This window comes from Bos mutus, chromosome 8 (genome assembly GCF_027580195.1).
Source record: "Bos mutus isolate GX-2022 chromosome 8, NWIPB_WYAK_1.1, whole genome shotgun sequence".
Classification (NCBI taxonomy): Eukaryota; Metazoa; Chordata; class Mammalia; order Artiodactyla; family Bovidae; genus Bos; species Bos mutus.
In genome coordinates, this window is record NC_091624.1 from 74,372,737 (window position 1) to 74,398,265 (window position 25,529).

Genomic DNA, 25,529 nt, shown 5'->3' on the forward strand with positions numbered 1-25,529 from the left:
TTAATTTATTTCAGTCAACGGTTAATTCCAACCTTTCTTTCTACCCACTTGACCAAGAAACACAGACCTTACAGCTTCAAAATAGTAGAAGCTTGCAGAGAGAGAACTTAGACCTAGTCTCTGCTTTATGTTTGAAAATATTACTCTCAATCATATAAATGTCAGCTCTGGGCTCACATTTGAAATACCTCTCTTCATCTTTCCATGTAGAACATGCAAAAGACACAGCAGGACTCAGTGCAAACCAAATTGTCCAGTTTATCCCCATCAGCCAGCTATTCTTGGTATTATTTTCAGATGTCATGTCATATATGTTATGCCAAAAGCATCTTAGATCACAGAGGGCCACATTCTTCAGCACTAACACAAACAAAATGATCTTTAGGAATCTGGTAAGGGTAGAACTCGGAGAAGGCAATGGCACCCCACTCCAGTACTCTTGCCTGGAAAATCCCATGGATGGAGGAGCCTTGGTGGGCTGCAGTCCATGGGGTCGCTAAGAGTCAGACATGACAGCGACTTCACTTTTACTTTTCACTTTCATGCATTGGAGAAGGAAATGACAACCCACTCCAGTGTTCTTGCCTGGAGAGTCCCAGGGATGGCGGAGCCTGGTGGGCCGCCGTCTATGGGGTCACACAGAGTCAGACACGACTGAAGCGACTTAGCAGCAGCAGCAGCAAGGGTAGAACTACTAGGTCCATTTTAATATACAATATTATAAAGTGTATTGTTGTGAATATTGTGTTCTGGATTATATTTTCACTAATAGAATCAGAAATATTCTATTCAAGATCACATTGTTCTTAAAGTTCCACATGAAGTAATTCTGTTCAGACATTTCAGAGCATAAAAATGCATAATGTGCCATATTCTCAGAACTTTGTAAATAGAGGAAGTAGTTCATTCATTCATCTGAATGAAACATTAGGGAGTGATTAACTTTATTTTTATTTCCCATTGTTAAATTTCTATGTTTTCTTGAAAAATTTACCTTTGTTTTGATTCTTATTTCTGTATCATAATCTGCCTGCATATTTCCCTAATGATTAAAAAAATTCCAACTAAAAGTATAAGATTTGGGGAAATTTATTAACATAAGGTTTCTGGGATAAGTTAGTTCATTAATCATATTCAAATAAACAATGAATATCTTATATTTTGGTCAGAGGTGACAATTTTGTTTGCAGATTATGCCTTATCTGATGTCATTTGCTAGATGTTTCTGTCTTGCTGTTTTAAAACTTTGTGATGAGACAAAAACCTTCAAAAACTCTCTAAATACTGTCATAGAAATTAAAACTGAGGTCTTTGAAGATTCTCCTTCAGGTGTAACCAGGTAAGATTCTTCAGTAAATGAAATCAGATCTATTAACCTAGTGCAAATAAAGAAGCAAAAAAAGTTCATCAGAAGGATCATTGCTTCTCATGAACTTTGTCTATAAGAACATAATTTTAGTAGCCCATCTCTTTCTGTAATAGTGGACATATAGAATCTGCTTTTGTTCCTACAGCTTAGCTTCTGGATGGGAACCTGGGGAGCAGAGGTGATAGTTGGAGGACAAGGACAAGAAGAAACAATACAGAAGTGAAAAATTAGTAAATGAAATAGCTTTTCTTGGATCTATCCAAAGCAAGTGATTTGAGCTCCTTTCTGTATTTTTTGCTCATTTGCAAATATTGTGTTTTTCAGCCAGATAGCAGCAATGAAGAAAATGATTCTAGATGGGAGACAAAATTAGATGAAGTGGTGACTTCAGGAGGAAAGACTAAGCCCCTCATTCCAGAGATGTGTTTTATTTATAGTGAAGAAAATATAGAATATTCTCCACCTAATGCCTTCCTGGAAGAGGATGGAACAAGCCTTCTGATTTCCTGTGCAAAGTGTCGCGTACGGGTTCATGCAAGTAAATGAGTCTATCAGTCATTAATCACTGGCTTTTTTAGTGCTTCACATAGTCTTTATTTCTCACCCCTCTGCAGCCTGTCAAATCTATCACAGTGAACTATTGGCATCATTAATGATTAGATCATTCTTTCTCATATTTCTTCTAATGAAAGTATGAAAGGTATAATCGTCCTTTCTTGTATTTTATGTGGTATCAGTGGAGAACAGGTCTGATGGTTTGTTTTTTTGGGGTCCCCATGTGGAGTCACCACGGGACTCCTTTCACATGCTTGAATTTTACTTAAGATATAGTTTATAAAACCTTAATTTTAGTCTCTTATGTTGATTCATCACTATTTTCCTTTGTAAGTTTTAAAAAGAATGAGTATTCTTTTGGTGATTTGGGGAATTGTTGTTAAATTTAATTCCTGAGTTAAAATTTTATTCTTTGTAAGAGTAGGGAGATCTTCATTTTGGGGAAAACAGTCCTTCGAGTTTTCCCCCAGGACTGAGATCGTTAGGCTCTATACCTGTCTCAATTTGCTATTTTTACATAATTGCGTTAATGGCAAATACATTTTTATAGGTTAATCTGTCATCTAAACCCTCTAAAATGTATAAATCTAAAATGGATCAGTTATACATTGCAATTGTATTTTAAAGCATTTTAGTATTCAAGCTCTTACCAAGTCACATGTTTTATTAACCTTCTTAGGTGTGGTGTGAGTCTGTCAATGTGGTATGAATGATTTATGATATATGTATTACATTCTGTATTTACCCCACAGTAATACCAGTCTTATATTAAGGTTCAAATTGCCTGGCTATCAAGCATTTATTTATTAGATACTTTCAGCTTCCCCACGGGATTTGAACATGTGTTTGAAATATAATTATATTAAACTTCTTATTTACTTCATCAGTCTGTAAGACACTCAGTACACACACACACACACACACACACTCTCACTCACTTACTCACTCACACACTCTACACAGTTATATGTATATGAGAGGCATAGCATCATTTTACAAACAAGTTAGGATTTAATCTTGACTCCAGAATGCACTAACTGTGCAACTTAGCCATAATATTTTATGAACATGTGCTTGAACTAAACATTTTATGATCTTGCTTAACTATTATAGGCTTTTCTTTGGGTAATTACATTTCTGTTATTTTCCCTTCCCAAGTCAAATTTTATAGAAATTTGATATTAAAAATTACTTCTTTAAATTCTATTCATTTCAAAGCCCTCTTTTTTCAGGAAGCCAGAGTAACACATGTTTGTTGGAGCCATATAATTGCTACATATATCATGTAATTACATCATCAGCCATCTCTTTAAATTGTTGAGTCAGGCATGTACTGAATAGACAAGTAAAATCGAACATATCTCTTCATCACCAGCCATGAATTGTGTATCCTTTGTCCGTATCACTGAAATTAAAGCTAATTAAATGTAATTTTTGAAGTGTAGTTTTAAATTACATTAATTTTATGCATATACTTTTATGTTCAGAAATATTTTGTTAAGGTTTATTTACTGTACCATTTTAAAATTTCTCCAAACTTTGCTTCATAAATTGCAGCTTACTTTGAAATATGTTTTATATGAGTAAAGGACTAGACCTGAAAGTTTAGAGATTTTATTATTGCCCATTCAAGTACTATCATTAGTATTCTTTATGATAACTAGTGTGAGCATTGCTAACTGTTTAGATGCCTACTCTCATGCTTCCTGGCAGTGATATCCTGTTAGGTATAAGGTGTGAGAACCAAAAGTGTCTCTGAGCCAGCCTTGTTTATGTTTTGTTCTAAGCAATGAGAATCAAAAATGGTATGGTAGGTTGTTGCTCTGATTTTATTTATTCAGTGGCTAAAATGTGTCATATTCACAAAATACAAAAGGCTTAATTAATGGATCCATACTATTATTTTGTAGGTTGTTATGGAATCCCTTCTCATGAGATCTGTGATGGATGGCTATGTGCCCGGTGCAAGAGAAATGCATGGACAGCAGTAAGTGGCTTATTCATTCCGTCCATTGTGGGTCCGTTTAAATCTAGTGGTACATGTACTTTTGTGTGCAGTTTCACCCTTCCCTGTTTTTCTAGTCTTCTCTTTCCAAATCATCCTACTGAGTATCTCTGTATCTACTGTGGAAATGTTAAATACATTTCTAGAGATCACCCTCTCCTCAGGAACCTACAGAGACTAGCAGTTTTTTAGAGCATGTCCAAAATACTGCTTCACGTTCTTTCCCAGCTCAGTTTTGCAGTTCTAGAAAATAAGTATTCTGAGTGACAGTGAAGATAGGAATCCCTAGGGACCTCTGAGGAAACCATGCTCATTCACAACTATTCCACTAGCGTAGCTCTTCCCTGTTTATTCATTTATACATTCATACTTTAGCAAATTTTAAAGTGTTTTGTGCTAAACATTGCTGTGAACTTGAGACAGAAACTACAACACCAAATTATTCTCTGTTTGGGAAACACAGATTTCTCTTCACCTAAATTGTTTTCCCTGAAGATACTATAGAAACTTTAGCTTACACCCAAGCATTGCACTCCATTCCATTAATCTACCAGTTCACTCATTTTACAGTTTGATTATGTGTTGCCTTAATTTTTCTTAAAAATTCTCTTTCAAGATGTATCAGAACGTTGTTGAAGTTGGAGACCGGTCAGATCTCAAGACTGTGTCCCTCATTCTTGATCTCATAACAGATGCTCAGCTTCATTTTGATTATAGTAGTAGCCTTTGCTTTATTCCTTAATGATCTCTAATGACAATGGATTAGATTTACTTGCAGCCAAAGTTAAAACCCTGAGGCGGAATGTAAAGACCATGTTTTGCATGATGAAAATTTATGTCATGATTATGTATGTTTAGCTCTCAGTGTGGAAATAGACATATGGTAACTATAAATTAAAGGCATCTGTAAGAGTGACTTTCTGTATGATTTTATTGCTGGCATTCACTTCGGATAGTGAGGGGAAAGCAGGGGAAAATATGGACCATTTTTATAGTCCAGATAATCTGATCTATGTGATATTAGAGGTAATATCTCCAACTTAAGAATTCTTTCCATTAGTTGGCCCAGATAACATTGTGATACTTCATTTGGTTGATCATTACATTAACAAAAACTGTATAACTGCACAGCATCTGTAAAACAGCCAGGAAGTCCTGCTGTAATATATGTATTCAGGTCTTGTTTACCATGCTGGTTCTATTCGTATTATATGAGCCAAAGCAAAGTCTTGTAGAGTCAGTTTTGTTGATGATGTCCCCTCTTTCACCCTGAAGTGTAGATTTAGAATTTAGAGCTACTGTAATTCAATTCACCAAGGCATGAAGAATTCTCTGTTCCATCTGCAGTTACTGCTTGGCTCCATGCTCACACACCGAGCAGTCCTGTTACCCCAAGGTACCATTGTCCTTTGCATGGCAGTGCCAGGGCTAGGCCTCAGTCATCCACCCTGTTCCAAGACTGCTTCTTAGCAATTATGTTGTTTTCCTTTAGCATGTCTTCAGAAGGAAATACTTAGATTAATCACTCTCTGCAACTGATTTAAAGCATATTTCTATTAATCTTAACCTCTCTGTACCCTGAGAAAATACAGCGTGCCTTTGACACCATGTAAATCTCTCTTAATTTGCGATAAAGACAGGAGCTCTTGAATACAACTTTGCATTGATTTTTTTCAGACCTGCATAATTTCTTAGCTCTAATTGGAAATGATCTAAATTCACAATGGGCCAATTATCATTATTATTATTATTTTTCAGTTTATCCATTCTGAGTGAACGTTGTCCATGAAGCTCTATTTCTAAATTTTTCTCTTGAGAAATAATTGAATTTCATTTTAAGCATTGCAGAGAAGTATATTCTGGCCTTAACACCCTTATTTAGTATGGCATTGTGTGTTGAAATATTTATATTTTACTAAGCACTTAAGTATGATTCTTGGGTTTTGTGGCTGGAATGGTTGCATTTGGGAAGTACACTTAGACTTGTCTTCTTAGGAACCAATCTCATACTGTCAGTTTTAGGTTCCAGAGGAGCGCTGATCTCCTTTTGGATGGAAGCTCTAAAAGAACCTAATGGAAATCTAACAGTGTGGCTGAAGTCAAATGATATTTCAATCCTGGCTTTTAGTTCACTAACTCTTGATTACTAAGTATTTCCTGGGATTTTCTGTTTTAAACATAGTTTGTGAAAGTAAGGCTTATTCATCATGAATACAAATGACTCCAGTAACATATTTTGCTTGAGATATGTGTTTATACAACAAATGTGATTGTTTCAGTTAATTATATTTCCTTTAATGATTATTGCTTTGAAAATCTTAGAGGTAAGAAGAGAGTACCTGAAACCTTATATTTATTTTCATAAGGTGTGTGTGGGAATCGTATGTGGTAGTTCTATTTTTTAAAGATCAAAAAATAAAAATTAAAGGTTAAAAAGAGTACCTGTTGATGGACAAATGGATAAAAAAAAGTGTCTCTATACACACACACACACAAACACATTCACACATGCACACATATGTACAATGATTATTATTCAGCCATAAGAAAAGGAAATTCTCTTGCTACAATTTGGGTGAAACTGGAGGGTGTTATGCTAAGTGGAATAAGTCAAAAATAGACAAATACTGTATGCTTTCCATTTACATGTGGAATTAAAAAAAAAGCAAAGCAACAACAACAGAAATACAAACCTGAACTCATAGATACAGAGCATAGATTGGTAATTGCCATGGGCTGAGGGAACGAGGGAAATGAGTGAAGGTGTCAAAGAGTATATACTTCAATTACAAATACATTCTGAGGGTGTAATGTACAGCATGATGACTATAGTTAACAGTGCTTTATTAGATACTTGAAAGTTGCCAAGAAAGTAGATCTTAAATGTTCTCACCACACACACACACACACACAAAGGTATTTAATGTGAGGTGATGGATGTGTTAACTAACCTTATTATAGTGATGATTTCTCAATATAGAGATATATCATGTTGTCACATTGTACAACTTAAACTTATACAATAAGTCAATTATATTTCAATAAAACAGGAGAAAAAGAGGGAAACTATAATAGTAACTATATTATATAAGTAAGTATCAACTATTTACACTTTCAAAGTAAAGGCATCATAAGGTTTATTTCAGCAAATCCTGGCCATAAATAAATGAATAACTAGCTAACTAACTGAAGTCGTACATTAACAGGTAGTTGGGGTTAGTAGTTGCGGATGTGCTGGAATTAGTGTTCACAGACCAGCTGTCTTTTTATTTACCAGTTCTAAGGAATGGAAGTCATGTGGGCCAAACTGCTCTGCTCGCTTTTCAGTAACTGAAGACCAGAACTTTGTCTCATTTCTCTATAATACTCCTAATACCTGGTGTACTGTTGGATCATTTCTGAACTTATAGAGCTTTTATCTGTGACCTTCAGCATTCTCATCATTTCTGGAAGTCTTGGTTTAGTCCTCAGTGTATTTGATTTTGCTACTTTTTTTTTACTTTATCCACTTGTATCAATTAAAATGAGAAACAAAAGGCTGTATTGCAGCCTTAACTATATATAGTAGAGAAAGAGATGACTTACAAATTTTGAATTACACCCTAACTTGGATTCTAGAATCCTGGCTCTAAGCCCAAATTCAAGTGAAACAAAATGAAACAGTTAAGAAATTCCCCAAATACCTGTCTTTTGTGACATAAGGTTGTAGCTCTCATAGTTCTAATTAAATATCATTGCTCTGTGCCTGTTTGTCATATTTCAGTACTGCTCAGATAAATAGACCTGTATGGAAGCTGTACATGTATTTATGTAATAAATGTTAAGCTTATAACCCAGCTTTATTAGAATGTTTTATTTGCAGCTCTCTTTTGTTTCCAGCTCTTTTGTGACTATGTGATTCATTTTGGAGCAGTTTGTACTCCTTCATTATAGTAGCACTTTAAGAGCATATTCTAAATATTACCAAGTTCTGTTTTTAGGTGTTGAATGTCAACACTCTGATTCTGGAATGTGCTTCTAGTTATTTTGAGTCTTAATTTGTATCTAATTACTTTTGACCTAAATTACTAGAGTTTATATCTAATCTGTTCATCAGCTTCCATTTTATAGTAAGTTACCACTAATTAAAAACATAATATTCGCACTGTAAAAATGCTGAATATGTATTGCTTTCTTTCAAGTTTTTTCCCTCCACCATTTTCTTTTTTATTCCTACTTTGAAAATTTTTTAAAATTCTGAGTATTTCTGTGAAATACCTGAATTCTGTGTTAGAGCTTCACTTCTAATTATGAAGGAGGATGTTAGTTAAATGTGTGGATTGAACTGATAACCTGAATACTTTTATCCTAAACAGTAATAATTCATGTGCTTAATACTCTGTAGAGTATTAAGAGGTAGTATGCTAATAACCACAGAAGGATTTTCTGTGCTATCTTCTAAAGGATTTATATTATTGAATTTTCTAAAAAACAAACTATAAGCAGGTTAAGAGGTTAAACTTTAGGGATAGTATAGCTCTTTGGTGGTTGTTTCTCTCCAGGAAATTTGGATGTTTCTTTTGAGGTAGGGGGAATGTGAGGTTTTGTTTTAGTGGTGTAAATGGGAGTGGAAATTTCATGGGAAGATTGGTAATTTATATCATGGAAAGTTGTGTCATACTCAGGTTTATGACTTTGACAAATCATGAGTTGTCAGTCTTCTGTCCATGGTAGCTTTAAGCCAGTGCTGTTGTTTTTCAATGTCAGTGAAAATTTCCAGTGTCTTTTGTGCTATGTCTTACTAGGGAGCTTTTTAAATTACCTTATATAATTCTTGCAGGGCAAGGCAGGGTAGACATAGTAACTCACATACCTGAAATCTAAAATCTTAATTAGAGGAAGATTTAAAAGCAATGTAATGAGAAGGTTCGATTAGAGACAACTATCTAAGGCCTCTTCTGACCCTGAAATCCTTTGATTCTGTGTTGTTTTGTATTTCCATTTTGCTTTAATTAGTTTTCCTTAAGAATTGGGCACCTTCATGAAATCTAAATTTGTTTTTGTACTTCTTAACCTGATCAAAGGTGATGAGTTACAGAAAAGTACAGGAGTTGAAGTGACTTTGGTAATTATTGGCTGGATCAGTGTAATTTTTATATGCTCAAGGAAACTTTCATTTTTTAAAAAAAGTAACTTCAAGGCCTTACTGTAATTTTATTTGGATTATGCAATATGCATTATCTTCTGGATAATGCATATTATGCATTATGTATTATCTTCGGGATTTCTTTTTATTTCAATATATCCCTTTACTCTTAATTTAGAAAAATTTATTTAAATATTTTTATTTGAATGTTATATAGCAGAATACACAGTTGCATATTATATTCTTGAAGAGATATTGCCATGCTATGAAAAGGTAGATTTTGAAATGAAAAAGTTAAAAAAAAAAAAACTTAAAAAAATTCTGTATAATGAAATAGTAAACTAGGTTGCTGTTGTAGTTTAGTCATTTAGTCATGTCAAACTCTTTGCCACCCCGTATAATTAGGACTTCCCTATCCAGGATGTACTCTGGCTCCCCTGTCCTTCAGTGTCTCCTGGAGTTTGCTCAAACTCATGTCCATTGAGTTGGTGATGCCATCCAACCATCTCATCCTCTGACACCTGCTTCTCCTCCTGCCCTCAATCTTTCCCAGCATCAGGGTCTTTTCCAGTGAGTTGGCTCTTCGCATCAGGTGGCTAAGGTACTGGAACTTCAGCTTCAGCATCAGTCCTTCCAATGAATATCCAATAATATCCTTTCGGATGGACTGGTTTGATCTCCTTGCTGTCCAAGGGACTCTCAAGAGTTCTTTCCACCACCACAGTTCAAAAGCATCAGTTCTTTGGTGCTCAGTCTTCTTTATGGTCTAACTCTTAGCTCTATACGTGACCAATGGAATAATCATAGCTTTGACTATATGGACCTTTGTCATGCAATCTTGACTCCAGCTTGTGCTTCACCCAGCCCAGAAATTTGCTTGATGTACTCTGCATATAAATTAAATAAGCAGGTGACAATATACAGCCTTGACGTACTCCTTTCCCAGTTTTGAACCAGTCTTTTGTTCCATGTCTGGTTCTAACTATTGCCTCTTGATCTTTATACAGGTTTCTCAGGAGACAGGTATAACAGACCACCTTCTCAGGTAAGGTGGTCTGTTATACCTATCTCTTTAAGAATTTTCCATAGATTATTGTAATCCACACAGTAAAAAGCTTATTATAGTCAGTGAAGCAAAGTAGATGTTTTTCTGAAATTCCCTTACTTTTTCTGTGATCCAACGGATGTTGGCAATTTGACCTCTGGTTCCTCTGCCTTTTCTAAATCAAGCTTGTACATCTGGAAGTTCTTGGTTCACATCCTGTTGAAGTCTAGCTTGAAGGATTTTGAGCATTACCTTTGCTAACATGTGAAATGAACTCTACTGTACAGCAGATTGAACATTGTTTGGCCTTGCCCTTCTTGGGATTGGATGAAAACTGGCCTTTTCCAGTGCTGTGGTCACTGCTGAGTTTCCAAATTTGCTGGCACATTGAATGCAGCACTTTTTTTTTTTTTTAATTTTATTTTTAAACTTTACATAATTGTATTAGTTTTGCCAAATATCAAAATGAATCCGCCACAGGTATACATGTGTTCCCCATCCTGAACCCTCCTCCCTCCTCTCTCCCCATACCATCCCTCTGGGTCATCCCAGTGCACTAGCCCCAAGCATCCAGTATCGTGCATCGAACCTGGACTGGCAACTCGTTTCTTACATGATATTTTACATGTTTCAATGTCATTCTCCCAAATCTTCCCACCCTCTCCCTCTCCCACAGAGTCCATAAGACTGTTCTATACATCAGTGTCTCTTTTGCTGTCTCGTACACCGGGTTATTGTTACCATCTTTCTAAATTCCATATATATGCATTAGTATACTGTATTGATGTTTTTCCTTCTGGCTTACTTCACTCTGTATAATAGGCTCCAGTTTCATCCACCTCATTAGAACTGATTCAAATGTATTCTTTTTAATGGCTGAGTAATACTCCATTGTGTATATGTACCAGGGCTTTTTTATCCATTCATCTGCTGATGGACATCTAGGTTGCTTCCATGTCCTGGCTATTATAAACAGTGCTGCGATGAACATTGGGGTACACGTGTCTCTTTCCCTTCTGGTTTCCTCAGTGTGTATGCCCAGCAGTGGGATTGCTGGATCATAAGGCAGTTCTATTTCCAGTTTTTTAAGGAATCTCCACACTGTTCTCCATAGTGGCTGTACTAGTTTGCATTCCCACCAACAGTGTAAGAGGGTTCCCTTTTCTCCACACCCTCTCCAGCATTTATTATTTGTAGACTTTTGGATCGTAGCCATTCTGACTGGTGTGAAATGGTACCTCATAGTGGTTTTGATTTGCATTTCTCTGATAATGAGTGATGTTGAGCATCTTTTCATGTGTTTGTTAGCCATCTGTATGTCTTCTTTGGAGAAATGTCTATTTAGTTCTTTGGCCCATTTTTTGATTGGGTCATTTATTTTTCTGGAGTTGAGCTGTAGGAGTTGCTTGTATATTTTTGAGATTAGTTGTTTGTCAGTTGCTTCATTTGCTATTGTTTTCTCCCATTCTGAAGGCTGTCTTTTCACCTTGCTAATAGTTTCCTTTGATGTGCAGAAGCTTTTAAGGTTCATTAGGTCCCATTTGTTTATTTTTGCTTTTATTTCCAATATTCTGGGAGGTGGGTCATAGAGGATCCTGCTGTGATGTATGTCAGAGAGTGTTTTGCCTATGTTCTCCTCTAGGAGTTTTATAGTTTCTGGTCTTACGTTTAGATCTTTAATCCATTTTGAGTTTATTTTTGTGTAAGGTGTTAGAAAGTGGTCTAGTTTCATTCTTTTACAAGTGGTTGACCAGATTTCCCAGCACCACTTGTTAAAGAGATTGTCTTTAATCCATTGTATATTCTTGCCTCCTTTGTCAAAGATAAGGTGTCCATATGTGCGTGGATTTATCTCTGGGCTTTCTATTTTGTTCCATTGATCTATATTTCTGTCTTTGTGCCAGTACCATACTGTCTTGATAACTGTGGCTTTGTAGTAGAGCCTGAAGTCAGGTAGGTTGATTCCTCCCGTTCCATTCTTCTTTCTCAAGATCGCTTGGGCTATTCGTGGTTTTTTGTATTTCCATACAAATTGTGAAATTATTTGTTCTAGCTCTGTGAAGAATACTGTTGGTAGCTTGATAGGGATTGCATTGAATCTATAAATTGCTTTGGGTAGTATACTCATTTTCACTATATTGATTCTTCCAATCCACGAACATGGTATATTTCTCCATCTATTAGCGCCCTCTTTGATTTCTTTCACCAGTGTTTTATAGTTTTCTATATATAGGTCTTTAGTTTCTTTAGGTAGATATATTCCTAAGTATTTTATTCTTTCCATTGCAATGGTGAATGGAATTGTTTCCTTAATTTCTCTTTCTGTTATTATTAGTGTATAGGAATGCAAGGGATTTCTGTGTGTTGATTTTATATCCTGCAACTTTACTATAGTCATTGATTAGTTCTAGTAATTTTCTGGTGGAGTATTTAGGGTTTTCTATGTAGAGGATCATGTCATCTGCAAATAGTGAGAGTTTTACTTCTTCTTTTCCAATTTGGATTCCTTTTATTTCTTTTTCTGCTCTGATTGCTGTGGCCAAAACTTCCAAAACTATGTTGAATAGTAATGGTGAAAGTGGGCACCCTTGTCTTGTTCCTGACTTTAGAGGAAATGCTTTCAATTTTTCACCATTGAGGATAATGTTTGCTGTGGGTTTGTCATATATAGCTTTTATTATGTTGAGGTATGTTCCTTCTATTCCTGCTTTCTGGAGAGTTTTTATCATAAATGGATGTTAAATTTTGTCAAAGGCTTTCTCTGCATCTGTTGACATAATCATATGATTTTTATTTTTCAATTTGTTAATGTGGTGTATTACATTGATTGATTTGCAGATATTGAAGAATCCTTGCATCCCTGGGATAAAGCCCACTTGGTCATGGTGTATGATCTTTTTAACGTGTTGTTGGATTCTGATTGCTAGAATTTTGTTAAGGATTTTTGCATCTATGTTCATCAGTGATATTGGCCTGTAGTTTTCTTTTTTTGTGGGATCTTTGTCAGGTTTTGGTATTAGGGTGATGGTGGCCTCATAGAATGAGTTTGGAAGTTTACCTTCCTCTGCAATTTTCTGGAAGAGTTTGAGCAGGATAGGTGTTAGCTCTTCTCTAAATTTTTGGTAGAATTCAGCTGTGAAGCCGTCTGGACTGGGGCTTTTGTTTGCTGGAAGATTTTTGATTACAGTTTCAATTTCCATGCTTGTGATGAGTCTGTTAAGATTTTCTATTTCTTCCTGGTCGAGTTTTGGAAAGTTGTACTTTTCTAAGAATTTGTCCATTTCTTCCACGTTGTCCATTTTATTGGCATATGATTGTTGATAGTAGTCTCTTATGATCCTTTGTATTTCTGTGTTGTCTGTTGTGATCTCTCCATTTTCGTTTCTAATTTTATTGATTTGATTTTTCTCCCTTTGTTTCTTGATGAGTCTGGCTAATGGTTTGTCAATTTTATTTATCCTTTCAAAGAACCAGCTTTTGGTTTTGTTGATTTTTGCTGTGGTCTCTTTTGTTTCTTTTGCATTTATTTCTGCTCTAATTTTTAAGATTTCTTTCCTTCTACTAACCCTGGGGTTCTTCATTTCTTCCTTTTCTAGTTGCTTTAGGTGTAGAGTTAGGTTATTTATTTGACTTTTTTCTTGTTTCTTGAGGTGTGCCTGTATTGCTATGAACTTTCCCCTTAGGACTGCTTTTACTGTGTCCCACAGGTTTTGGGTTGTTGTGTTTTCATTTTCATTCGTTTCTATGCATATTTTGATTTCTTTTTTGATTTCTTCTGTGATTTGTTGGTTATTCAGCAGCGTGTTGTTCAGCCTCCATATGTTTTACTTTTTAATAGTTTTTCTCCTGTAATTGAGATCTCATTTTACTGCATTGTAGGTCAGAAAAAATGCTTGGAATGATTTCTATTTTTTTGAAGTTACCAAGGCTAGCTTTATGGCCCAGGATGTGATCTATCCTGGAGAAGGTTCCATGTGCACTTGAGAAAAAGGTGAAATTCATTGTTTTGGGATGAAATGTCCTATAGATATCAATTAGGTCTAACTGGTCTATTGTGTCATTTAAAGTTTGTGTTTCCTTGTTAATTTTCTGTTTAGTTGATCTATCCATAGGTGTGAGTGGGGTATTAAAGTCTCCCACTATTATTGTGTTATTGTTAATTTCTCCTTTCATACTTGTTAGCATTTGTCTTACGTACTGTGGTGCTCCCGTGTTGGGTGTATATATATTTATAATTGTTATATCTTCTTCTTGGATTGGTCCTTTGATCATTATGTAGTGACCTTCTTTGTCTCTTTTCACAGCCTTTTATTTTAAAGTCTATTTTATCTGATATAAGTATTGCTACTCCTGCTTTCTTTTGGTCCCTATTTACATGGAAAATCTTTTTCCAGCCCTTCACTTTCAGTCTGTATGTGTCCCCTGTTTTGAGGTGGGTCTCTTGTAGACAGCATATGTAGGGGTCTTGTTTTTGTATCCATTCAGCCAGTCTTTGTCTTTTGGTTGGGGCATTCAACCCATTTACGTTTAAGGTAATTACTGATAAGTATGATCCCGTTGCCATTTACTTTATTGTTTTGGGTTTGAGTTTATACACCGTTTTTGTGTTTCCTGTCTAGAGAATATCCTTTAGTATTTGTTGGAGAGCTGGTTTGGTGGTGCAGAATTCTCTCAGCTTTTGCTTGTCTGAAAAGCTTTTGATTTCTCCTTCATACTTGAATGAGATCCTTGCTGGGTACAATAATCTGGGCTGTAGTTTATTTTCTTTCATCATTTTAAGTATGTCTTGCCATTCCCTCCTGGCTTGAAGAGTTTCTATTGAAAGATCAGCTGTTATCCTAATGGGAATTCCCTTGTGTGGTATTTGTTGTTTTTCCCTTGCTGCTTTTAATATTTGTTCTTTGTGTTTGATCTTTGTTAATTTGATTAATATGTGTCTTGGGGTGTTTCGCCTTGGGTTTATCCTGTTTGGGACTCTCTGGGTTTCTTGGACTTGGGTGATTATTTCCTTCCCCATTTTAGGGAAGTTTTCAACTATTATCTCCTCAAGTATTTTCTCATGGTCTTTCTTTTTGTCTTCTTCTTCTGGAACCCCTATGATTCGAACGTTGTAGCGTTTAATATTGTCCTGGAGGTCTCTGAGATTGTCCTCATTTCTTTTAATTCGTTTTTCTTTTATCCACCCTGATTCATTTATTTCTACCATTCTATCTTCTAATTCACTAATCCTATCTTCTGCCTCTGTTATTCTACTATTTGTTGCCTCCAGAGTGTTTTAAATTTCATTTATTGCATTATTCATTATATATTGACTCTTTTTTATTTCTTCTAGGTCCTTGTTAAACCTTTCTTGCATCTTCTCAATCCTTGTCTCCAGGTTATTTATCTGTGATTCCATTTTAATTTCAAGATTTTGGATCAATTTCACTATCATTATTTGGAATTCTTTATCAGGTAGATTCCCTATCTCTTCCTCTTTTGTTTGGTTTGGTGGGCATTTATCCTGTTCCTTTATCTGCTGGGTCTTCTTCTGTCTCTTCATCTTGTTTAAATTGCTGAGTTTGGGGTGTCCTTTCTGTATTCTGGCAGTTTGTCGAGTTCTCTTTATTGTGGCGTTTCCTCGCTGTGTGTGGGTTTGTACAGGTGGCTTGTCAAGGTTTCCTGGTTAGGGAAGCTTGTGTCGGTGTTCTGGTGGGTGGACCTGTATTTCTTCTCTCTGGAGTGCAATGAAATGTCCAGTAATGAGTTATGAGATGTCTGTAGTTTTGGGGTGACTTTGGGCAGCCTGTATCTTGAAGCTCAGGGCTGTGTTCCTTTGTTGCTGGAGAATTTGCTTGGTATGTCTTGCGCTGGAACTTATTGGCCCTTGTGTGGTGCTTGGTTTCAGTGTTGGTATGGAGGCATTTGATGAGCTCCTGTCAATTAATGTTCCTTGGAGTCAGGAGTTCCCTGGAGTCAGGGTTTGGACTTAAGTCTACTGCTTCCGGTTATCAGTCTTATTTTTACAGTAGTTTCAAAACTTCTCCTTCTATACAGCACCACTGATAAAACATCTACATTAAAGATGAAAAGTTTCTCTACAGTGAGGGTCACTCAGAGAGGTTCACAGGGTTACATGGAGAAGAGAAGAGGGAGGAGGGAGTTAGAGGTGACCCAAATGAGATGAGGTGGAATCAATAGTGGAGAGAGTGGGCTAGCCAGTAATCACTTCCTTATGTGCACTCCACAACTGGACCACTCAGAGATGTTCACGGAGTTATACAGAGAAGAGAAGAAGGAGGAAGGTGACAGAGGTGGCCAGAAGGATAAAAAGGGGGAATGAAAAGGAGGGAGACAGATCCAGCCAGTAATCAGTTCCCTAAGTGTTCTCCACCGTCTGGAACACACAGAAATTCACAGAGTTGGGTAGAGTAGAGAGGGGTTAGGGAGGAGACACAGGCGACCTGGTGGAGAAAAAGGAGAGTCCAAAGGGAGAGAGAGCAGTCAAGCCAGTAATCTCGCTCCCCAGTGAAAAATGTGTCCTGAAGATTGGGTTCTTAAAGGTACAAAATTGGTAACAAATACATAAAAGCAAAAATTAAAAATCTGGAGTAGAGTTTGGAATTTCAAAAATACGATGTTAAAGAAACAAAGAAGGAAAAGAAAGAAAAAACGAACAAACAAAAACAAACAAGGTCGCGAAAATTATAAAGAATGTACAGGTACAAAATTGATAACTAATACCAAAAAGCAAAAATTAAAAATCTAGAGTAGAGTTTGGAATTTCAAAAATACAATGTTAAAAAAAAAAGAAGAAGAAGAAAAATAAAGAGAGAAAACAAACAAACAAAAACAGTGTCGCAAAAATTATAAAGAAAATACAGGTACAAAATTGGTATCAAATACCAAAAAGCATAAATTAAAAATCTAGAGTAGAATTTGGAATTTCAGATATACAATGTTCTATAAAGAAGAAGAGAAAGAAACAGAGAAGAAGAAAAAGAAAAAGTCACAGAAATTATAAAAAACTATAGGTACAAAATTGATAACATATACCAAAAAGCTAAAATTAAAAATCTAGAGTAGAGTTTGGAATTTCAAAAATACAATGTTAAAAGAAAAAGAAAAAAAAAAAAAAAAAGGTCAAAAAAAGTATAAAATACATATATATGATGTTTGCTGAAGAAGAAAAAAATAGGTCTTTTTTTTTTTTTTTTTGCAAAGTAATAGGTTATAAAAGTGAAAATTAAAGGAACAATAGAGGACTTAAAATTAAAAAAAAAAGAAAGAATGATCGTAAAAATAATAAAAATATATCTAGGACTTTCTTGGTTTTGTTGTGGGTATTGTGGGTTCAGTTCATTTTTGGCTAGTTCCTTGGTCTGACTTATATTTCTCAAGATCTATAGGCCCCTTCCTATGTAGTCCATAGTAACCACAGGGTTTTGATCTATTGCCTGTAGCTTCCAAGGCATTTCCCTCTGTTATATCTTCTTCTGTTTGCTAGTCTCTTCCGTATCTGGTTTCCGCCTTGACACAAAGGGGATGGTGGAGGACACTTTTTTTTTTTTTTAGGCTTACTTGTTCAGTCGCGCTGTGGGGAGGGAGGGAGGGAGGGATGCTGCAAACAAATAACACTGGGGTGAGCTCGCAGTGCCTCAGCCACACTGGGTCTGACCCCGCTCACGGCGCGTGTAGCCTCCCTGCCCACACTGCTCGGGCTCTAGGTTGTTCCGCCTGGAACAATCGAGGCCGGCCCTGGGTTGCATGCACCTCCCAGGTCCAAGCCGCTCAGGTTCAGACACTTGAGTGGTCCTCAGAGGCGCAGACTCAGTTGGGTCTGCGTTTTGTGCTCTTCCCAGGTCCGAGCAGCTCAGGTGATGAGGTGTTTGGCGAGCACCAATGCTGCGACTTATCGCCTCCCCGCCACTCGGTTATCTGGGTGTAAAACCGGCGCACCTTCTCAGGCAGATGTTGACCGTCCAGACCCCCAATAAGTTTTAGTTAGCAAAGAAGCCTGCTTACAGTTTTATAGATAATGTCTCTCTGGGGCTGCGATTGCCCTCTTCCGGCTCTGGCTGCCTGTCACCGGAGGGGGAAGGTCTGCAGCCGGCTATCTCTGTTCAGTCCTTTGTTCCGTGCGCGGGCCTGGCGGTGTCTTAGGTTATGGCTGGCTTTTCGCGTGGTAGATATTCCCACAGTCTGGTTTGCTAGCCCAAATTATTTTGATCAGATAGCGGTCAGGATATTCAGGCCAGATTCTTACTCTCAGCGATGCAGCCCGCGCCACGCCTCCCTGCCCAGCCCCCGCTTGCTAATGGCGGATGCAGGCCTCTGCGCTGCTTCTCCGCTGGGGGAGTTACCGTAGGGCTCGCAATCTGCGAGTTTTAATTGTTTATTTATTTTTTCTCCCTGTTACGTTGCCCTCTGTGCTTCCAAAGCTCGGCACAGATTAGGCAGTTAGAAGGTTTCCTGGTGTTTGGAAACTTCTCTCTTTTTAAGACTCCCTTCCCGGGACGGAACTCTGTCCCTCCCTCTTTTGTCTCTTTTTTTGTCTTTAATATTTTTTCCTACCTCCTTTCAAGAGCTGGGTTGCTTTTCTGGGTGCCTGATGTCCTCTGCCGGCATTCAGAAGTTGTTTTGTGGAATTTACTTGACGTTTAAATGGTCTTTTGATGAATTTGTGGGGGAGAAAGTGTTCTCCCCGTCCTACTCCTCCGCCATCTTGGCTCCTCCTCCGAATGCAGCACTTTAGCAGCATCATTTTTTAGGATTTGAAATAGCTCATCTGGGATTCCACGACCCTCACTAGCTTGTTCGTGGTAATGCTTCCTAAGGCTCACTTGACTTCACCCTCCAGGATGTCTGGCTCTAGGTGAGTGATCACACCATCATGATTATCCGGGTCATTAAGACCTTCTTGTACAGTATTTCTGTGTATTCTTGTCACACATTTATTATTTATTTAAGAGCATTTATTCTCTGTACAATAACAAAGTTGCACTATATATTATAAACAGCATAGATAGCATTCTGCTTTTTTTTCTTCAAAATAGTTTTAAGAAATCAAAAAGTAAATATGACATAAGTTTTCACCTTGGTCACATATCTTTTCACTTTATTTTGCTTATTTGTTTATTTGTTTTTTTAATGGAGTAAAAGATATGAGCAAGCTGTACCTTGATGATCATTTTGTATTAGCATTTTCTTCTTACAAAGAGTGGAATATACAATTGCAGTGATTAAAAACATTTTAGTGTCTGTTTATTTATTCTTATTGCTTGATTGTAAATAAGTGGCATCTATAGATTGAGTAATGGTTGCCATTCATGCCCTCAAAGGCTTAGACATAGCTATTGTTTTGGCTTTTGAAAGAAAGTGAAGTGTTTTCTCTTCATGAGTCATAATCATCTGGAAGTACCTGAGGTAGTGGTCTTTCAGCCACTCACCCCCATAATGTTGCTAAAGGTTGTGAACTAAAAAAAAAAGTCTTTTCACTTGTTCAAAAGTATTTGTTTATCTGAACTCTTAATCCTGGAATATACTGTACTCTTAAATCTCAACTGTTCAGGCTCAGGTAAAAATGATTAACTTCTTGGAAAGTTGGTAAGTCATCTTTAGGACCCATGAAGTCCCCCTGTTAAATCTGAAGGCAGTGCTTTCTCTTCTCTCTCTCTGACATGGGAGTTCTCTTAGGATAGTGATCATTAAAGAAAATATATGTAGTTGAGAATGATATTACCATATTCCATAATACAACCATTATTTCTCCTGTCCCACTCCTTAGATAAGATTAGTGTTATAGGAACTTAACCTGTCAGTCCAGTGATTGACTCCATGCTCTCAATGCAGGGAACGTGGGTTCAGTCTCTGGTTGGGGAACTATGATCCCACATGCCACACAGCACTACCAAAAAAAATAAAAAATGGTGGTACTGATAATAGATGTTAGAATTGCCTATCATTTGGCTCTTAGAAGTCTTGTGTTTAAAAACTAATACAATATTGTAAAGTTTAAAAATAAAATAAAAAAAAAACTAAAAAAAATAAAATAAAAAGTAATTCCATTTAAAAATTTTTGACTCACAAATTCAGAATAGTTGTTGATTTAAACATAATCTACTCTAAGTAGCAACGATACTAGCTTCCAATTTTCCTAGCTTCCAAAAAATTTAATGCTGACAGAGACTGTACATTTCTCGATCTATCTCAGAAGTCTCATTTTACAGATACTAGGTCAGGGGTTTGAGAGAGTAAGTCCTTTGCCCAGGCTCTGCATTCTATATGGTAAGAGAGCCCAGACTTGTGGTACTCATGCCTCTAGATTCTCAGGCCCAGAATCTTTTTTGTTTTTCCTCAGTTGTTTGTATTTAGAGTGAAAAGAAGGCTAAATAACTGACCTAATTTTGAACCATGTATTTGAATGATTTCAGTTTGTTTATTTTGAAAATGAAGTCAACGCTAATAGTGTGTTTATGTGATCTTATACTTAGTATGGAATAATTAGTGTTACTGGGCAGTTGAGCAGAGAAGTGCCCTTACTCTTTCTTATCAACTCTAGTTTCTTCCTGGAGGACATTTTCCAGAGTTGAATGATCTCCTGGATCTAGTTTCCCAACTGACAACCGAGTTGACATTTTTCTTTAACAAAGAGCTCTGAAGTAGCTTTGTAGATAGGAGCCATTGATTTTTAGATCTTGTTGGCTTATGGCCTTGAGAGGTCATGGCCACACTCCTGCACCCTGTGATGTGTTTTATGTTTTTTTTATTTTTCATTTCATGGACTACTGTCAAGACCACGTGGTGAGAGGCTGTCTTTGATCCTCACACATAGTAAAAACAGTGAAAAAGAAAGAAAAGGAAGACTGGGTTCTTGTTAGAGACCATGGCTCTGTGTAGCCAAGTGTCTGCTTGTGCCATTGCTCCTCTCCAGTGAGGTGTCTCTGGAAGCTGCTGGCCAGACCACACTCTCACATTCGAGCTAACACGTTTGAGTTCAGAATCACCTTCTGCCTCCGAGGGAGGCAGATTATTCTGAACAGCTGCAAACTTAAACCTTGGCTCACAAAGGCCAGAGTGGTAATAATTATTTTACTTTAACCAAGCAGAACAGCATGTTGGAGGATATCAATTTTCTTGACAGCATAGTTATGATGTGGAGGCTTTTCTGTTAGGGACTGCTTATAGGCTAAAAAAGTCAACAATCTTTTTTTTTCCCTTTCCTGTTCATTCTTCTCCCTTTTGCTCAATAAACAGCATCCTCTCCCTACCAACCCTCCCACCCCCCTGGTAATGAAGAGAAAGAAAGAGAAGTCTACATAGCTTATTGTAACCGGAACTATATTCATAAACAGCTTCTTGATTGAGAACAAATGCCTCATTAATCTTAAGTGCTTTATCCAGAGAGCACAAGTAAAGTCAAGAAGAAAAATGACTGACATTATGGGGAGCATAGCATACTGTACTGCACACCAGGGTGTGCATGCCCCGAGGTCACTGGGCTGCACGGTGCATCTCCTTAGCAATGAGGAAAGAGATCCTCAGGAAGCATGGAGTGGGAAAAATGCCTTGCATGCATTTCTTATGAATGGCAAAAACTAGTCCAGTGGCATGATGAAGGAATCATGTATTTTGCTATTTGTTACTGAAGGTCATGGTGGGAAGAAAGAATAAACCAGCTGGATTTTTACTTGAAAGCCAAGTGTTGTATAATCTTAAGTACTTTGCTCAGGATCCTGGAAATACTATTATGTAAATACCTTGAAGTTCCATGTAGATTACTTTGGCCATTCTTAAATTATCGGAGTTCTTCTTCCTAACATTGAACCATTGTGTGCCTGGTCTTCTATCAGATAGGTTCTCTGCACACTTCAAGGTAATTTTTACACTATGTTAAGGAATGGCATCAGAAAGAAAAAAGGTGGAAGGGATGTAATTTGAAATGTAGAGTATGATTTCCTGTTCTTCCATAATTGTCCTTTCATACAAATGACTATATGCTTGTATTTTAATGGTTAAAATGTAGTGAGATCCCTGTCCCCTCCCAGCATGTCCACATCCTAATCCCTGGATCCTGTATGTTACACTGCATGAAAAGGGAATTACGGTAGCAGATGGCATTAAGGTTGCTGACCAACTGACTTTACAATAGGGATATTATTCTGTTTACCTGGGTGCATGCAGTGTAGTCAGAAGGGTCCTATAAATGAGGAAGAAGGGGACAGAAAAGGGCAGATTTATGTGATGTGAGAAGTGCTTGGCCTGCTCTGGCTGGCTTTGGAGGTGGAGGAGGAAGACCAAGGACTAGGCACACAGGCTCCCCTTAAAGCTGGAGAAGGCAAAGAAATGGATTCTCCCCGAGAGCTTCCAGAAGGGAGTGACCTGGCTGACACCTTGATTTTAGCCCAGTGAGACCCATTTTGGAATTCTGACCTACTGAACTTTGTGTTGTTTTAAGTCACTGCATTTGAGGTAATTTGTTATTGCAGTAATAGAGAACTAAAGGACGTATCGTAGACAGCCTTTTGAAACACTCTTAACTGTTCAGCATTCCACTGGGTATGTGGTATTTTCAGTGTCAGCTTTCTCTGACTACCTTCTGTGTCTCTAGCCCACACCTCCAGGTTCCAGGCCTCCACAATCCTTTCACCTCACTGTGACACATGATTCAGTGAAGCTCCCAGCTTTTCGCAGTCTCTCCCTCCCATCTTGTTGTTATTTCTGCTTAAGCTGCTACGTTTTTTTGCACATACTCTCAGCTCCCTTGCCACTCTCTGACTTTGATACTCTACCTTGGTATAACTCAACCCTGGTAAATCCAGCTCTACTCTGTACCTGTACCCTGTAGCTGAATGGCTGTGGAGAAACACCCAATATGCAGATTGCTCTTGCTTTCAGTTGTAATTGGAGGTAGGTCTTCACTGGTGTGGATAATTCATGTTGGATTCTCATCATCCATTCTCTCTACCCCTCTCTTGGCTGACTGGTTCATATCTTCATATTTCCCCCATCCTTACCCTCACCTCATCAAGTCTCTTCATATTCATAGAGAAATGGGAAGACAGCAGTAGAGACCTTAAGGTTTCAACCTGCTTCATAGCTATAATATCTCTGCTTCTCTCTAACACCATCCCCTCTTTTATACACAGGACCATAATTGCAGTAATTCATCCCTTTCTTACCCACAACTCTTCTCCAGCTGATTCTCATTATCATCCACACAAGCTGTTATTTCTTCCATCTTCAAGTACACCAAAAAACCCTCTCTTTCTTCCTACAAGCTCCACCCTATTTCTCCATGCCTCTGTAAATATAGTAAAACTCCTGAAAGGCTTATCTTTACTCACTGTCTCCGATTCTTCTCCCCCACTTCTTTCTTAAATTTATTTCAGCCATAGATTTGGCCCTGTGTTTCCTTCGACACTTCTGTTGACCACTGCTTCCTGTTTGAAGCAGTATTCAGTTGACCTGTAGAATCCTTCCCTCCTGCTTTTCCTCTTCACTGGTCACTTCCTCTCACTCCCCAGAGTTCAAAATGTGGGCTTCTTTTCCACACTAATCCATCTAGTCATCTCATTCCATCTCATAGCTTTAATAGTTGTAAACAGCATCTAGTCATTGGTGGCTTGGACATTCCCATGTCCAGCTCAGTCTCATCTACATGTCCAACTTTATGACAGCATCTCCTGTCACATGTCCATTAGCTCAGATTCACCCTTCCTGAACTGAATTCCAGATCTTCTTCTGTAGCCTTCCTTATTTCCAGGCCTTCTAGCTGCTGAGGCCAAAAACTTGATAGACTTGATGCTTTCTTTTTCTCATACTCCACATCTATCTGACAGTAAATCCTATCTTGTCTACTTTTAAAATGAATCTTGAATCCTGGCCACTTCTTAGTCACCTCAGCTGACATAATGCTAACTTAATCTACTCATTAACTCTTTCCTGGGTATGGTGGTAATCTGCTAGCTTCTCTTCTCACTTCTACCCTTGAACCACTATTGTCTACTGTCAACACAGCAATTGGGATTTAACATGTAAGTTAACATTTAACATATTAACATTTAACAGTTAACATGTAAGTCAGGTTATGTCCTTGGTGTACTCAGACTGTCCAGTGGCTTCAAGCTATCACCTTTTTTCAAGGCCTATGAAGCTTTATGAAGGGCTTCCTAGGTGGTGCAATGGTGAAGAATTCACCTGCTGGTGCAGAAGATGCAAGAGACGCAGGTTCAATCCCTGAGTCAGAAAGATCCCCTGGAGGAGGAAATGACAACCTGCTTCACTGTTTTTGCCTGGAAAATTCCATGGACAGAGGAGCCTGGCAGGCTACAGTCCATGGGATCACAGAGTCAGATATGAATGAGCGACTGACTGAGCACCATATAGCTTTATCAGATTTTCTTCCTGTTACTTACTGACGACCTTTCCTATTAGAAAAGGTCATCTGCTGCCAACACCTTCCCTGGAGAACTCCATGGCCCACTTTCATGATGCTTCACATCCTCTACCATATCAATAATCTACTGATTTAGTGTGTCTGCTCTTCCAGCCAGAGTGTATCTTTCATAGCTTTTGCCCAATGTCTAGGACACAACATGGTGATTAACCAATATTTGTTGATAATGTTTTCACTTATAATACAAATTAGGTGTAAGCATCTAAGTTAAGGAACTCGCTTGTATAAAATTCACTGGAGCCTGTAAAACTTCCTTTCAGAAGATTACTGCAGTAAAGTTTTTCATTCATGCATTTCATTCATTCAGTTTCCTAATCACTCAGAATTCATGCCAGCCCTGTCCTAACATGAGATTCCAACCTCTCTCCAACCCTGATAAATGAGCCCCATCTTCAGAAATGGTTCTTCCATGTTTTGTTGATCAGCATTTTGTAAGCTAGTTTTCCGTTAATGTGATTAATTACTCTTTGTTTTCCCAGCTTAGACAGCCCTATTTTATGGTTTTGCACTTCTGTTATGAACATGTCAGATAAATAAGGGTGTGGGGAGATACTTCAATCTTGTAATTTTTCTATAGCACTGAAAATTGGCTTTAGTGTCACTTATGGATATGTCAGCTAAAATGAGAGTTCCTTATGAGGCAGCTTGAGAATGTTTGTATTGGCATTTCTTTAACTGATGTTTTATAGAAGAGCCATTGGAACATGATTTCCCTCTAGGACAAATAATGAACAACTGTGATAGTCATATTCTAACAGTGCCTTTCCCACCATTGTTGTTAATGTTGTGTCAGCACTTTGATTATAAACACTCTTTTTCATGGTTTAGTAACTGAGCTGTACAGAAACCACTCCATGTTGTAAATTGATATACGCTGTTCATCTCAGTGGTGATTTTTTTGTGAAACCAAAATTTAAAAGTACCTTGGTATTGCTAAAAGGGGATTTTGTGAATGGTACTAGGTGAGGGAAAAGGATCTAAGCAGGAAAGGTG

General features: G+C 37.5%; 1 protein-coding gene across 6 annotated transcripts in view; it reads left to right on the top strand.

The window, feature by feature from the left end:
- KDM4C (lysine demethylase 4C) overlaps positions 1-25,529 on the top strand; it is a 411,129-nt gene that overhangs the window by 251,314 nt on the left and 134,286 nt on the right. For all 6 annotated transcript variants that reach the window (XM_070375870.1, XM_070375869.1, XM_070375868.1 and 3 more), the window contains 2 exons: positions 1,694-1,907; positions 3,835-3,911. In XM_070375870.1, the coding sequence (XP_070231971.1) occupies positions 1,694-1,907; positions 3,835-3,911 (291 nt within the window). The remainder of the gene's footprint in view (positions 1-1,693; positions 1,908-3,834; positions 3,912-25,529) is intronic.